The sequence below is a fragment of the Vairimorpha necatrix genome, chromosome 2, assembly GCF_036630325.1.
Source record: "Vairimorpha necatrix chromosome 2, complete sequence".
NCBI lineage: Eukaryota > Fungi > Microsporidia > Nosematidae > Vairimorpha > Vairimorpha necatrix.
The window spans coordinates 1048733-1064480 of record NC_088817.1 but is presented as its reverse complement, the minus strand read 5'-3'; the positions used below and the strand labels follow the sequence as shown (position 1 = coordinate 1064480).

The 15748-nt window shown below is 28.8% G+C and overlaps 3 protein-coding genes across 3 annotated transcripts; all 3 read right to left on the bottom strand.

Moving 5' to 3' along the window:
- Positions 1–147: 147 nt before the first annotated feature.
- VNE69_02191 (putative inactive tRNA-specific adenosine deaminase-like protein) lies at positions 148–936 on the bottom strand (the record flags this gene model as incomplete). Its single annotated transcript, XM_065472743.1, has 1 exon — positions 148–936. The coding sequence occupies one exon, from the start codon at positions 934–936 to the stop codon at positions 148–150; it is 789 nt and encodes a 262-aa protein (XP_065328815.1).
- Positions 937–5223: 4287 nt separating this feature from the next.
- Positions 5224–5952, bottom strand: VNE69_02190 (uncharacterized protein; the record flags this gene model as incomplete). Its single annotated transcript, XM_065472742.1, has 1 exon — positions 5224–5952. One exon carries the CDS (start codon positions 5950–5952, stop codon positions 5224–5226), a length of 729 nt encoding a protein of 242 aa, XP_065328814.1.
- An 8728-nt stretch (positions 5953–14680) lies between these two features.
- On the bottom strand, positions 14681–15421 carry VNE69_02189 (uncharacterized protein; the record flags this gene model as incomplete). The annotated part of the gene is made up of 1 exon (XM_065472741.1): positions 14681–15421. One exon carries the CDS (start codon positions 15419–15421, stop codon positions 14681–14683), a length of 741 nt encoding a protein of 246 aa, XP_065328813.1.
- Positions 15422–15748: the final 327 nt, after the last annotated feature.

Genomic DNA, 15748 nt, shown 5'->3' with positions numbered 1-15748 from the left:
CACTAATAAAAAAATATTAGTGTAATATTAGTGTAATGCATTATACATTAATGTATATTATTCGATTGTATATGTATGGACTCCTGTATCATATAATACTATAATACTTAATTTATAGTACTATAATACTAAATTATATAATAGATCTTATTGATTTATGTTCTGGGAACTTATTAAATACACAGAATATCTGTGATTTAGATCACTGTTCATATTAAACTTCTCTTTACTGAAAACACCTCCTTCTTGTTTTTTATTCAGACAAAATACTCGCCGGATTCGGCCATGTACAAAAGCCATGGCACAGGAGAGGCAGGGCTCGTCAGTGATGAAGGCATCAAAGCCTGTACACAAGTACCCTCTTCTACTTCTACTCACTGAGTCAACCCCTTGGAATATTGCATGACCCAAGGGATGAGGACTAGTAAAAGTACTACTTAATAAAACATCTCCATCAACAATCAAACAAGAAGAACAAAACGGAATGGAAGTATTCTTATTGGTATACAAAGTATTACTATGTGTTACAATACTATTAGATACATCTTTAAATATATTTTTAGATACATCTTTAGAATAATTTTCTAATGTGTGGACCCACTTGGTAATAAAACTATGGTCTATTGGTATATCTACTCTATGGTGATAAATACATGGCCACACTTCTTTATAAATTTCATATTGAAAAATCGAATATGCAGGTTTATGCGGAATTTTTATTTTTATAGTTTCGAAAATAGAGTGGACTTTGTTTGTCAGAATACAAACAAAGTCATGAGAGAGGAATTTGACTCTCTTGAGATATTTGGGGATAAGATCATCTTTAAGAGATTGTAAAGTGAGGGAGACATCATTTTTATGGACTAGTATGGCGTATATAGAAGTGAAAGAAGGGGACTCGTCTTGTAGATGTGAAGTAAGTTTGGTAATAATCATAATAAGGGGGAAGAAAGAAGAATATGATTTATATATAGAAATATATAATATGTGTATACGATTATATAAATTTGTGTATGATTCTAGAATGATGAAATATATAAACATTTATTTAAAAGTCATATATTAATTTGTGTATTAACAGCCACACGAGATTCAATTCGTGAGAAAGGCACTGCAAATGAAGAAATACTAATTCAAAATAGTATATGAGAGATAATCACAGTCTGAAAGGCATTTATGGTGAGTATCACATGTTATAGGCGGACGAAGTTTCAATTAGCATTAATAAAAAATTGGTAATAAAACGACTTGACATGAATCATAAAGCACACTAGTCGTAAACAGAGACAAAAAGGACTAGTAGATTTGATGAAGTTTGTGTGTGCGAGATCCAGATGGAAGTAAAGACTTTGGGTTGGTTTTTTAGAGTTACATAAACGTACCTAATAATCATATTCACTGGGAAAAAAATTTGGATGCTTTAAAGACGACAATCGTAACTTGCTGCTGCTGGCGACATGTTAAATTAAAAGAGATTTATAGAGTAAAATAAAAACACGCTTTTTATTTTCTCAATGTAAAAAAACTGTGGTATTTACTTGTAAGATTAAAATTCAAAATTGAAATTGTCTTTATAATTGTATTAAAAAACAAGTATAGATTATTCTAACCTTTAGAACGTAAGCTTTATATATTAGTTTTATTGGCACATGGCCGTTTGGAACCCGCTTTGAAAATTTCAAAAAAGGAAAAAAAAAATCATAAAGAAGAGACTTAACGTTTGTTTTTAATTAATGAACGAAGTCGATTAATCCTTTGGTTTTTTTGTATTTGATAAGACCATAGAAACTGTAAAAGATACTCTTAGTGCTCGTCCTGGTTTATTCCATGTCTAGACCAAAATCTTCAATTTGTATGGTATTATGTTCTAGGATCGTTAAAGTTTACGAAATTGAGAGTGCGATTCACAGTCCTGTGCTCCATCCTTGTGATTTGTCTAAATGCAGCACCCATGTTCTCCATTGATCAGTGATCACAATAGAACCAGGCAATATATTATCTTGTATTACCTCAAGAAGGGTAGCAGTATCTCTACTAGCTACGGGGACGAGAAAGGCCTTTTTAGAACCTCTTTAAACTCCTCCTACATACCACTGACCTGTGGTATGATTACCACGATTATATTTGGCACGGAAGAATAGACTCTCGTCGATCTCCACTACTTTAGAAATGCCGAACTCATCACGGCCTCCTAACCTCTGACTATTATTGGTCACTTCCTCGATTATGCGATCTCTGCAGAGCAAACCATATGTACTTACGGGTTTTCAGTCTAAATCGAGATCATTTGCTATATCGAAGAAGGAAACTCTTTTTATATACTTATATATCATTCTTATAATTTTTTAAAAACTTAATTTGGTATTTTCAAAAATAGAGTCCTTTCTGACAGATTTAGAAGCGTACAAGGTTTTGCGCAATTCCAAACATATTTGTCTAATAGTCTTATTCTTCTAATCAATTTCATTGGCCTTTCAGAGCTGCATACAGTACAAAAAAGTTGTTTTTTATTAATGAACTGCGTGCCAGAAAGATACACGCTGTCACAGCATCATAAAATGTTTCCAAAATAAATTTTCATTTATTTCCATGTTTTAAAACATTTCATCATCAAAGATCACATATCCTTAAACCAAATTTGTTTTTGTCAATCAGACCATTTTTTGAAAGAGGGGTCCTTTAAATTTTCAAAACGGGTTCTAAACTGCCATGTACCAATCAATCACTACGAATTAAAATTAAAATAAACAAATATTCCTGAATTAATTATCGCTTAACCTATTGTTCTTGCATGTTATTATAAAAAAAGCTATATTTTAAGTATATTAATTAAATATTTATACTATATATAAACATTCAGGTAATGCAAATGTTATGCTATATTAACAATTATAAATATGATAAATCAATTTATAGAATATTCTTGCTATAATAAAACATTATAAATATACACGCGTACATACGTTTAGCATTTTAAACCATTTTTTTATGATATATCTTTTTATTATATAAAGAGAATAACAATACTATAGTAAAGGTTTATTAATTTTTTTGCCCTTTAAATACATCTTATTTTTAATTTATTTGTAATTAGTTCATAAAATTCAATATTTTTTTGACTTAACTATTACAATCAAATATGAATTCATAATCAAAAGCATTTAACAAATGTATGTTTTTTTTTATGACAATGACTCACAGTTTAATGTTTTTATTATATTAACCCCAGAAAATACTGACATAAAAAGGCGTGTTATAATTTTACATAGAGTAATTAAATTACTGATTATCCTTCTTACACAATTTTAAATAAATCTAGCACGTAGGTTTTATAAAAAACATATGAAATTTACATGTAATATTAAAAAAAACCGAGGTGTTATGTAATTTTTTCAAATTAAAATTCTATATTTATTACGCACTTATTATAAAAAAATGATTAGTATATTTAGTTTTAATTCATACCGAAAAAATTATCTTGTTACTAATTTTATGACAGAAGTTAAAGATAAAGTAAATTGAATAATTTATATTGTCATAATGTATCGAGGAAACAACAATATGACAAAAAACAAACATTACTGCATTTTGAGATATTTGGTATTAATTATAATTTAATGATTGTAAAAACTAGTGCGATTTAAAATGTCCACTCATATAATTTTATGCGATTGTGTCAATTTAAATATGTCTGTTATTTGTTAGCATGTGGTATCCATGGTTTTTAGGTATTTTCTCGAGACTCACTTATCAATATTACGATTTTAAATTCATATTTTTTGATTATATACACATAGCGCCTTTCTGGTTTTATTCTGCGAATCTTAGTTGATTATTTAGGAAGAGGATTTGATTCTACTGGTATATTATTTTTTTTTTTTCTAAAAGTTAGTTTTTTTTTGAATTAAAAAAATGTCACAGTAGCCGCTAAGTTGGTTCATGAAACTTGTAAGACCCCACATAAACGAAATTTCCGCCTAGAAATTAAACACAGACTAAAACCAGAAATCGGTTAGATTTTCTACTACAAAACTATGTAAAGTATTATACGGGCTAAAAAAACGAAGATGTTGCATTTTAGGAATTTTTTTAGTTTACTAAATGTATTGGACAGAATAGAGCAATCAATAGTCTCTCGTTTCTTATTCTACATAATTATGTATATTCTATGCAGTACTTGTAGTAGACGAGTAGGCAGCGCAAATTATAAATGAATTTTGGATCAAGTAGCGGGGTAGGAAAGTATTTGCGAGACGCAGACAATCATACGCCTATTGTTTTAGTACGAAGATGTTTTTTCAGATCAATTAAAACATGCTTAATTATTTTATCTTCTGAGATATTTCTTGCGGCAATATATAATGAAAGATGTTCAATTTTCTGGAATCAAAATATTAAAGGTACGGTGGAGCTTGCTGCGCCGTCAAGTTAAGTTATAAAGTATGAGTAAAAAATCTTGTAGTATAAGTATAAAAAAAATATAATATCACGGTGGTTTCATTTTAACGTAGAGCTTTGTAACAACGTAAACGAAAAAACAACTAATTGAAATATATATGTTTTCTCTATATTATTCAATGTTATATATTGATATCAAGAGAACTAGAAAAAAAGAAACATATCTAAACATGATTAAATATTTTTTGTCATTGTAATAATTAATTCTAATATTACTCAACGACATATTTATGATGTTTCTTTTAATCCACAGAATCTTGTTAAAATTAAAATACAAATAAGATACCTCGAAAAAAAAATGAAAAAATTAATATTAAAAGCATTATTTATATGAGAAAAACGTTAATAATGCATATTTTAGTACTTTCCGTTATTCAGGCGCAGGTTTATGTATTTCGTTAGTTTAATATTACAAATGTAGTTATAAACATTAAAAATATTTAAAAAAGTTAAAAAATCTAAACCTTTCTAAATCTTATGCGGGTTTAAGCGTTTAGATTTTGAGATATATCATTGTAATATCAGTATTTGAATTTAACAATTATAAATCCGAAATATGATTAAAAATATCTAAAGACTAGTATCGCAAATTTAAAAAAAATTGGGTCTTTTCTAGCTTTACAATATTTTATTTATTTATGATGAGATTATAGCAAGCTTTTAAAAATATTTATAAATTTTTTTGATAACTTTTGAATTTGAAAAATATCCAACAAAAAAAGAAAAACTAATATACATATATTTTTTATATTAAATAAATATTAACTATTTATTCTTTTTACTAAAATTCATATTAGAACTATCCATAGCCTGGGTCTCGGCTAATATCATTGAATTCGAATTTTCTTGCATTTTACCACCTAAATCTTCACGTTTGTCATGTTCAATGGTATTACTATCTGCTTGATTTCCAATACTATGGAAGACATCATCAAGAATTTGTTTAAAAACGTTGTTTTTACATACCTGTTTTACTTTTAAATTGTTTTCTTCACTAAGTTTTAAATCAAAATATTTCTTAAGAATTTGTTTAACTTGGTCAAGATCAAGATCATCAAAATTATACATACATATTAAAATTTGCCATAATCGTCTAGTTTTATCTGCCAGTTCATACACAAATATATAAAGTGCTTCTGTTTTACCATAACGCCTTGGAACACTATAAGTACCAGTTAAAGCACGTTGAAATATACCCAATGTTACGTCTTCATGGTCAATTTCATATTCTTTAGATGTTTTTGGCCAACTCGGTTGCATTTTTAGAGGAAAATCAATACCATCTATTAGGACATCATACATAATCTTTCCTATTTTTTCTCTTTTTTCTTTAGAATAAGTTACACGCATACTTGGCGCTTCATCATGAGAGAGCATTTTAACGCATTCATTATATCTTTCTTTTCTTTCCTCTATTAAAAAGATCATATCCTTTTCATTGTTAGCTTTTAATTTTTTAATATTTAAAACAAATAATAACGAAATCAATAACATTTTATGGGTAATAAATAGACTTTATATATTTATAACAGGTAATTCTTTGTATATAAATGATTTAAAAATTAAATTCACAAATTTATAAGTGTAAACTGTTCAATTACTTCTGACTAGGATTTTTCATTGTTTATTTAAATTAATATAAATATTACTAAATTAAAATCACCAAGCAAACAAAAAAATTCAAATTAAATTATGAGCTAAATTAATGTTTTATGCTTTTAATTTTAAATATTTTGTGATATAAGCTTAGAATTTGATAAACGACACATTATATATTTTAACTGGCTTTAACTAGTGTAAATGTCATAATTTCATTAATAATTAATCAATTTTAACTTTATTTTGACAGAGTAATTTTTTGATAAGTTTATGTTTTCTAAGATAAAAACAAAAAAAATTCATTTGTACTTAACATTAAGTATTTTACAACATTTATAAAGTAATTCATTTTTTAATAAATAACAGCACTATAGTAACAGCTTGATATAAAAAAATTTGGCTAATTTTCACTTTATCCTCCCCTTACCAATATAAATTAAGAATTTTTTATTTTTAACCCTGTTTTTCAAAAGTCGAAGCGTCCAGAGCGGAAAGGATAAGAGAAAAATTTACATATGAAAAAAATGGTCTTAGAAATATCTAATTTGAACATAGTTTATGAAAAATATATTATTTAAACCAATTTAATAATGTTTTCTAATAAACTATGAGTTAAATAGAAGTCTAAATTTGTAAAAATATGTTTTAACCTATTGCTTTCTTTTGTCATTACATTTAATTTTTGCCAAAAATAAACATGTTTATACACAGTTTATGTTGTTTAAAACAGATTCTAGGTTTGGTTATTCTTAGTTTGGTAGTATATTTATTAGTCTTGTTTTTTAGGTTTTCAATGGTTTTTTAGACAAACAGAGAATAATTATGTTATATTTATGCTCTTTAAAGAATTATTGAATCGTTTATAATGCCTTTTTAATAAGATTGTTATATTTTAGCTTCGAAAATAAAATATTACATGTTTGGAATTTTTTTTTTAATTCTTGAAAAATATTCAAATATAACAGCAAATGAACCTTATATAATATTGTTTATATAGAGATTTTCGTTGTTATACATTGCAATGTACAATAAATATAAATCTTGATCAATAAGTGACAGAAGAAAAATTTTTTAAAAAATTGAAAAAAACCGAAAAAACAATTGTTTTATTTTTGGTAAATATGCTATTTTATTACAACTTTATTTTTTTGACTTTTGCTCCTTCATATTTTTTCCGCTTCGAATTTCGAAAAAGGGATATTTTTTAAAAATTCTTAATTTATATTGGTAAGGGGGGATAAAGTGAAAATGCTCCAAAAATTTATCATGAAAATATGCGTATTATGCTTAATTTATGTTGTTTTTGCAATATTTATTTTCCAATAATCAAAAAATCACATAAGTACCTTATAAATTAAAGGAATAATGAAATCTGCGCCGTTGGATAGTTTGCAACATTTTTGATTTAAAAAAATCGCAAATATTCTAATATGAACTTTTAAAGACCATGAGTTGATTTTCAAGTCATAAAATTGCTTATCAATCTTTTTACAAAAATAGAAATCTATCATGGCTAGATAATTCCAAGTCAAGGGGTATTTAACATATAAAAAAAAATTACACCAGCATGAAATGTTTTCGATCTTACTCTTTATTTGTGTTTTAAAATGTATTATAAACAAAAAGATTTTATTTTATAGTGATACTTTACTAACGCCCACTTACATTATGAACATATTTGACATGAAATCAAATTTTAAATAAACAGTAGGGTTTTACCAATTTGGTCATGTTTATTCTGCATTTGATGAGCGCATTAAATTTAAGTACAAGAGCTGCTGTCTGGTAATTCTTTAACCTAATAAGTTATATGTATACGTATAAAATTATTTTCCAAAATTTATGAAAATATTATACTGCATTATTTCTTTGCATTTTTCTTAAATAGCTCTCTTTCTTGTTTGAGTTTCCTAGATTATCTATAGAGAATATAGAATTTAATGAAGCTTGAATGTATAAAAATTTTTAAAAAAACTAAAAAAGGATTTTATATGCAACCCGTTGCAATTTTTTTTTATTACATTCAACAGCTTTAACCTGAAGTATTGATTATATTGAAAAATAAATAAAAAAATAAAATACGTTGTTTTTTATATACAAAGTTATAGAAAAATATGGCATAAACTTGAAGTGCAAAATTAATTTTAGTTTATGTAGGTGGCCATAACTGTTTAAAATTACATTTATAATAAATTTATAATAATAGTATACGAGAATTCCGTTTGAGATACTGTAAATAGTATACGAGAATTCCGTTTGAGATACTGTATTTTGCTAGTACATTGGTATTCCTCTATTTTAATATTTTTCTAAAGAATATCGCACAACATTTATACATTAAAAACATTAATATTTACAAGAAAAACTGCATTTGTCTTATCGTTTTTTATACGAATAATATTCCTTGTTAAAAACAAACAATTGCTAATAAAAAAATACATTAAACGCAATTTTCAATATGTAAATTATATCAAAAAAAAATCATAAAAAATAATATAATATAATTATTGTAGTTCCTTGCGCTCTAACAAAGCACTTTCAATGCTTGATCATTTCTATACATTTTAATAATATCTAACCCCATCATATGCAAAGAGAAGAGGACGAAAATAAAATAAAGCGCTTTTACAACAATAAAAAGTAAAACTTGACAAAAGGCTCATTTTTTTTTATTTTTTTAAACCAAAATAATTGATATAATTTCTTTATTTCTTTCGTATCGCGACCTTAATCAATTATCTAATAAGATAACTAGTATTGCCCTTGGATCACTATAAAAAGAACTTTATTTGGTACATGACCGTTTTGAACCCGTTTTGAAATTTTAATGGACCCCTTTCAAAAAATTAGCAAAAACAATGTTTGTTGAGGCAGATAAGCTTTTTAGTGATACAATGTATTTATACATGGAAAACAAAGAACATTTTATTTTGGAAACATTTGATGCTGAATCGGCGTGCACCTTGCTCGTTTTTGCAACTAGTAGAAATAATGCTATTTCCTTGAGATAATACAAAACAATGTATAACCTGTTTCTATTATGATCTCTAATCAATGGGCAGCATATGAGGCCACATTAGACAAGCAAAGTGATGGAGCACAGTACCATGAATCACTTCATCAATGCTGTAACCTGGCGATTCTGAGATACAATACCGAATAATTTGTTGGTTTTGGCTCATTCCTAAATCCAATATTCGATCTATATATGGAATAAACAGGACGAACACTATGAGCATCTTTTGGAGTTGCTCTGGGCTTTCAAATCCCCAAAGATCAACGGATAAATCGTCTTTTACATTATTTAAAATAAATTGTTCAAGTCTCTTTTTTATAATTTCATTTTATTTTTCCTTTTTTTGAATTTTTCAAAGCGTGTTCCAAACGGTCATGTACCCTTAATTTTAGATTTTTGTCTAAATATTTGTGTCGATCAATATTACGACCACAAAATCCACAAAAGAGAATATATTGATAGAATTATAAACACAGTTTTCTGTCCATTTTAGCTAAGTATTCTTCATTACTCACTGCATTTATTGGCGGTATCAAGTTTAATATCGTTTCATCCTCAACAGAATCATCATCTTTATCCTTAGACATGTATTGTATCCGAGGTATCCGTACCATACATTAACAGACTTTTTTGTTGCAGAATGTACAGCTGCGTTATAATGATTTACAACTTTATTTATCGTCGCTAGCCAGTTCTTATTGTTTCAATTTTACGCAAAGGTGTTTTTGCAAGTAACGAGTATGAGGTGGGTCAAATCTCGCGACTTTTCCTTGAAAATTTGAAGAACGAGGTCTGTCTTGAATAATAAAATTTTATTTTGTTCACAACAATCAAAGAATGAATCATTTTCCCCTCTTTTGTTGTCACATCGAAGTATAGAGAAAAACTACATTTGACATTTGTATTCTAACTGTGATACGACTTCAAAGGTGGGTTTAGTTTTAAAAACAGAGATAAAACGTACTTAGAAAATACTTTTTTGCTGTAAGAATAAAACTAAAACCAATATTTTCACAGCTATAGGCCCTCAGATAAACAAGGTCAATAATATATCTTTATAAAGTTTTTTAGCTTACGTTGCGCTTGAACTTTACATTTGTTTTAGGTGGATGTGCTTGCATGCGCATATTGCATTCTCTCCAAACTCCCTTACAATATACAATACACTGAGGTATACTAAAAATTATTCAAACACTTATGTAAGGGGCAAAGCGCAAGAATGATGCTGCCGATGAAGTCCTTGGACCTCTATTTGTATAGCTTGAACCATGATACTCACAAATACCCCTTTGTGCCAGACTCCCATATCCTTTAAAAAAACACTGTCATTCCCAAGAACAAAAGCTTAAAATTTCTTTTTAATGCCTGTATTTTAATTTTTGTCACATTCCGTGCTATCCTTTCCTCTTTTTAGTATTTGGATAAGCCGATCATACTCAACCTAGTCTTTTACTTCTTTCATTTAGGGCAAAGAAAGTAAATTTTTTTTAAGATGATCTCATACTCCAAAATAATGCCAAATATTTTTGTCAACCAATCTGGCACAGTGTTTGTTATGCCATCCACTACTTTAAGGTCTCGAGTTTAATCCCAATGAGTTGGAAATTTATTTAGGAGTCGAAATATTAAATTTAATTGGTTGAAGAAAATCATAAATAGTTAATATCATACATAGATATATATATATATATATATTTATATATATATATAATATGGTTTGTAATTACAGATAACCAAATTTAAAGTGTTAAAAATTGTACAGGGCCTTGAAAAATTAAAAAAATCGGTCTCGCACTGGGCGCGGTCGCTCGTTATGTTCGCGACAATAATTATTCTAAATACACAAAACGACTATATTTATGATATTCCTTTTTACCCCTAGAACTTTTTTAAAAATAAAGTATAAATAAGATGCCCTGAGAGCACAAAAGAAAAACTTAAGTAATTACTATAATTTCTATGTGAAAACGTTAAAAATGCATATTTTAGTACCTTCCGTTGTTCAGGCGCAGGTTTATGTATTTCGTTAGTTTAATATTACAAATGTAGTTACAATTATTAAAAATATTTAAAAAAGTTAAAATTTTTAAACCTTTCTACATCTTATGCGGGTTTTAGTGGTTTAGATTTTGAGATATATTATTGTAATATTAAAATTTTGCATTCGAAGATCTGTAAATCAATCATTCAATTAAACTCAACTAAAAAAAAACTTTTGAAAACGGCTATATAAATATTATTTTTAGCTTTGCGGATTTCCTTATTTACGATAAGATTATGGTAAGCTTTTTTGATAATTTAGAAACTTTTATTTACTGTTAACCATTTATTTATTAAGGGTTCTAAACCCTACATCCCCCCTCCAGACGGGTAGTCTCTCCATCTTCTAAACAACTCTTCCTTATCTCTTTCAAATCATAATGCCTCTTTTTAACAATTTTACCATCCAGTAGTCTCACAATATATGAATCATTTTCACTTATAGCTACGATCCTTCCGCGACCCGCGAATCTTCCCTTGTCTGTTTTCGCACGTGTACCTAAATTTTCTCTCCTAGCGATTCTTACCTCTTGGCCTACTGTAAATGTCTCTCTGTGTCTTCTCTTGAACCGACCAGCATATTTTCCATTTTCATCATTTTCAATTATAACTTCAGCCGTTTGATCTCTCCACGCTTCCATCGGCGTACATTTTATTGCTGTATATAGTGTATTATTATATCCTTTGATTGCTCTTTCTATCTTTTCAGAAATATTCCCATCATTTTGCTTTATCAATGTCTCTCTTATAGTTCTGATGCATCTCTCGATTCTACCATTACTCCCATGAGCTTCTAAGCCCACTTTCCTATGTTTAATATCATTAATACTACACCATTCTTTAAATCTATTACTTACAAACTCTTTTCCGTTGTCTGTCACATATTCCTCTGGAAATCCATCTTCCCTTATCCACTTTTGTAATACCTCTATAACTTCACTACTCTCTTTACATCTCAAATTCGAACCCCACAACCTTCTAGTAAAGTAATCAATACCCAGTAACACATACCTATTCTCTCCACCTATGTCCATTAAATCCAACGCCACTTTCTCCAATTTCTTTCTAGTTACTACGAAATCACATCCTCCTGTGTTTTTCCTATTGTTAATCCCACATATTTCACAATTCTTAATTACCTTATTAATATGATTTTTCATACCAGGCCAATACCATCTTTGTTTAATGTTATAATTAGTGCCTTTGACACCTCTATGGTTTAACTCCTCATGTACTCTTGTTATTTCATGTTCTCTACTATCTAGGCTCAATATCTATTTCATTTCACCTGTGGAAAATTCCCAATACTGTTTACCGTCCTTTTCTTTAATATGTTTCTGCTTTTTTCCCAAAATTTGTTTTTCGATCACTTCTTTTCTCTTGTTGTCCTTTTCTTTTTGTTCATCCGAAACTTCTACCTGATCATACTGCCTACTTAACGCATCTGCATCTGTCATCAACTCCCCTTTCACATACTCTATTGTAAAGTCAAACTCTTGTATCTGTTCTACCCATCTGTTTATTCTGTTATTATTGAAGTATGGCTTATTTCTGATCTCTGCTAATGCTTTATGATCCGTCATCAAATGAAATTTCCTTCCTCTCAAATCACTTTCAAACTTCTTTATTCCAAAAAACACCGCCAACATCTCCTTCTCACTTATCGTATATCTTCGCTCGGTAGGAGTCAACATTTTCGATGCCCATTGTATCGGAATCCACTCACCCTCTTTATTTTCTTGTAATAGAATTGCTCCGATCCCCGTATCACACGCATCAGTTCTTACTCTAAATAGCTTTTTTCCGTCCGGAATCTTCAACTTTTTCATATCTCTCAAGCCTTGCTTCATATCCTCAAAAGCTCTTTCCATATCCTCCGTCCAATTCCACTTAACATCTTTCTTTAAAGCCTCAGTAAGCCTTACTGTTCTATACGCATAGTTGGGAATAAAGTCTCTAAACCAACCAGTTAGTCCTAAAAATCTTCTTAACTCTCTAACATTCTCAGGTTTTCTATATTCCAATGTCTCCTGCTTTTTAATCTCATTCGGTCCCATGACCTCCCCATTAATTGTTACTCCCAGCAACATCACCTCATCTTTTTTGTATTGTATCTTTGTTTGGTTTATTCTCAACCCACACTCTTTAAACTTTTTAATTACCCTCTCTAGTAACTCGTCATGCACTCTTACGTCTTTACCATGAATAACTATATCATCCATATATACTTCCACGCCTTTACCTCTGAATTCATCTAAAACTCTGTTCATTACTCTCTGCATTATATGAGGCGAATTCTTAAACCCCATAACCATACTATTCCATTCGTATACTCGACCATTCACTTCAAATGCTGTTTTGTGCTTATGGTGCTCCTCAATCTCAATATGATAAAACCCTTCTTTTAAGTCGATAACCGTAAATACTTTTGACCCCTGTGTGGCTCTCATAATATCCTTAATTAACGGTAGTGAGTACGGGTCCTTGTCAACCAAATCGTTTAACGCCATCAAATTGCTTACCAATCTTACGTCCCCATTTGGTTTTTCAAGTGCTCTTATTGGACTCCTCCACTCACTTTTGGAACGTCTTATAACCCCTTAATTTTCCAACTTATTCAAGTACTCCTCAAATTTCACCCTAAGGTAGTATGGCACATTCTGCCCTCTTTTCACAACCTTTTCACCTTGCTTAGTATTTATTGGACACTTCTCTCCTGTGAGATATTTTATCTTTTCTTCTGATTCTTTAAAAACTTCCGGATACTTTTCAATTAAATTTTCTAACTTATTTACTGTTTTACATCTTTTCCCTTCATTGTTGATAATTGGTTCTTTCTGTAAAACTTGTTCCTTTTTAATTTTATATTTTTCCCTACCAGCTACACTTTCATGACATTCTCTAGCGTAATGCCCTTCTTTCTTACATATAAAACATTTTGTAGTTTCTCTGATTTCTCTTCTTTTCCTATACATCCTAAGATTTTCTTTTCTTTCTTCCCTAAACTCTTTCAACACTTTATCCATAATCTCTTTAATCATTTCTTGTCTTTCTTCTGACTCTCTCTCAAATTCTGCTCCTTTTTGTAAGCCTTTATAAATTTCCTCCCAACTGCTCCTTCCGTCACAAAAATTTTCAAAAATATAATCCTGCAAGTTCGCAGATGCCAAATCCATAACATCTTTCCACTCAACTTTCAATATTAACTTTAGTCTCTTATCTATCCTAATTGCCTCTTTCTCTAATGTTCTAGCCTCTTGACTACGGGACTCTCTTGTTTCCCTGTTCATCCTTGTGTTCGCCATGTTAACCATTTATTTATTAAGGGTTCTAAACCCTACATTTACTAACTCCCGAATTAAATATTATTTAACAAAAATAGAAAAAATAATATGCACAATGTCAATAACTTTATTCTTATTTTCCATCCCCTCTTTTGAAAATGTTTTCAAATACTTTTTGTAGCTAATCGAATCTGTCCATTTGTAAGAAGATGATTGGTCAGTATTTGATCGGCTACTATACACATAATTTTTAATTATACTATGAAATATAAATAGAACCTATTTATTCTTTATCACTAGATTCCTTATTAGAATTATCCATAGCCTGGAACTCGCCCAATTTCATTGAATTTTGATTATCTTGCATTTTGCCACCTGCATCATCAATATCTTCGCGTTCGTCATGTTCAATGGCATTGCTATCTGCTTGATTCCCAATACTATGGAAGACATCGTAAAGAATTTGTTTAAAGTTGTCGTTTTTACACACCTGTTCAACTATTAAATTGTTCTCTTCACTAAGTTTAAAATCAAAGTATTTTTTAAGAATTTGTCTAACTTGGTCAAGATCAAGATCATCAAAATCATACATACATATTAAAGCTTGACATAAACGTCTAGTTTTATCGGCCAGTTCATACACAAATATATGGAGTGCTCGTGATTTTCCATAACGCATCATCATATCAGAAATACCAGTTAAAGCACGTTGATAAAAACACAATGATACGTCTTCTCTTTTAATTTCATATTCATTTTCATCAATTGGTTTTGGCCAACTCGGTTGCATTTTTAGAGGAAATTCAATCGCATCTAGTAAGACATCATACATTATCTTTCCTATTTTTTCTTTTTTTTCTTTGGAATGAGTTACACACAGAATGGGTGCTTCCTTTTGAGAAAGCAATTCAACGCATTTATTATATCTTTCTTTTCTTTCCTCTGTTGATATTTTCATATCAATTTCATCGTTAGCTTTTAATATTTTAATATTTGAAACAAATAATAACAAAACCAATAACATTTTATGGGTTAAAATTCATTTTTTATATTTATAACAAGTAGTTTTTGTTTAATAATTATTTATAAAACCAAATTATATAAATTTTGAAATGTAAGCTGTCCAATCACTCCTTATAAATATTTTCCATTGTTATTAAAATCAATATAATATTATTAAATTAAAATAAACAAACAAGCAAATAAACATTTCAATTCAAATTATAGGCTAAATCATAGTTTATGCCTTTTTTTGAAATAAATTTGGTATAAGCTTAGAATTCAATAAACGATACAATTTATTTAAACTGAATTTAACTAGTGTTAATGTCATGATTTTATTAATATCTAT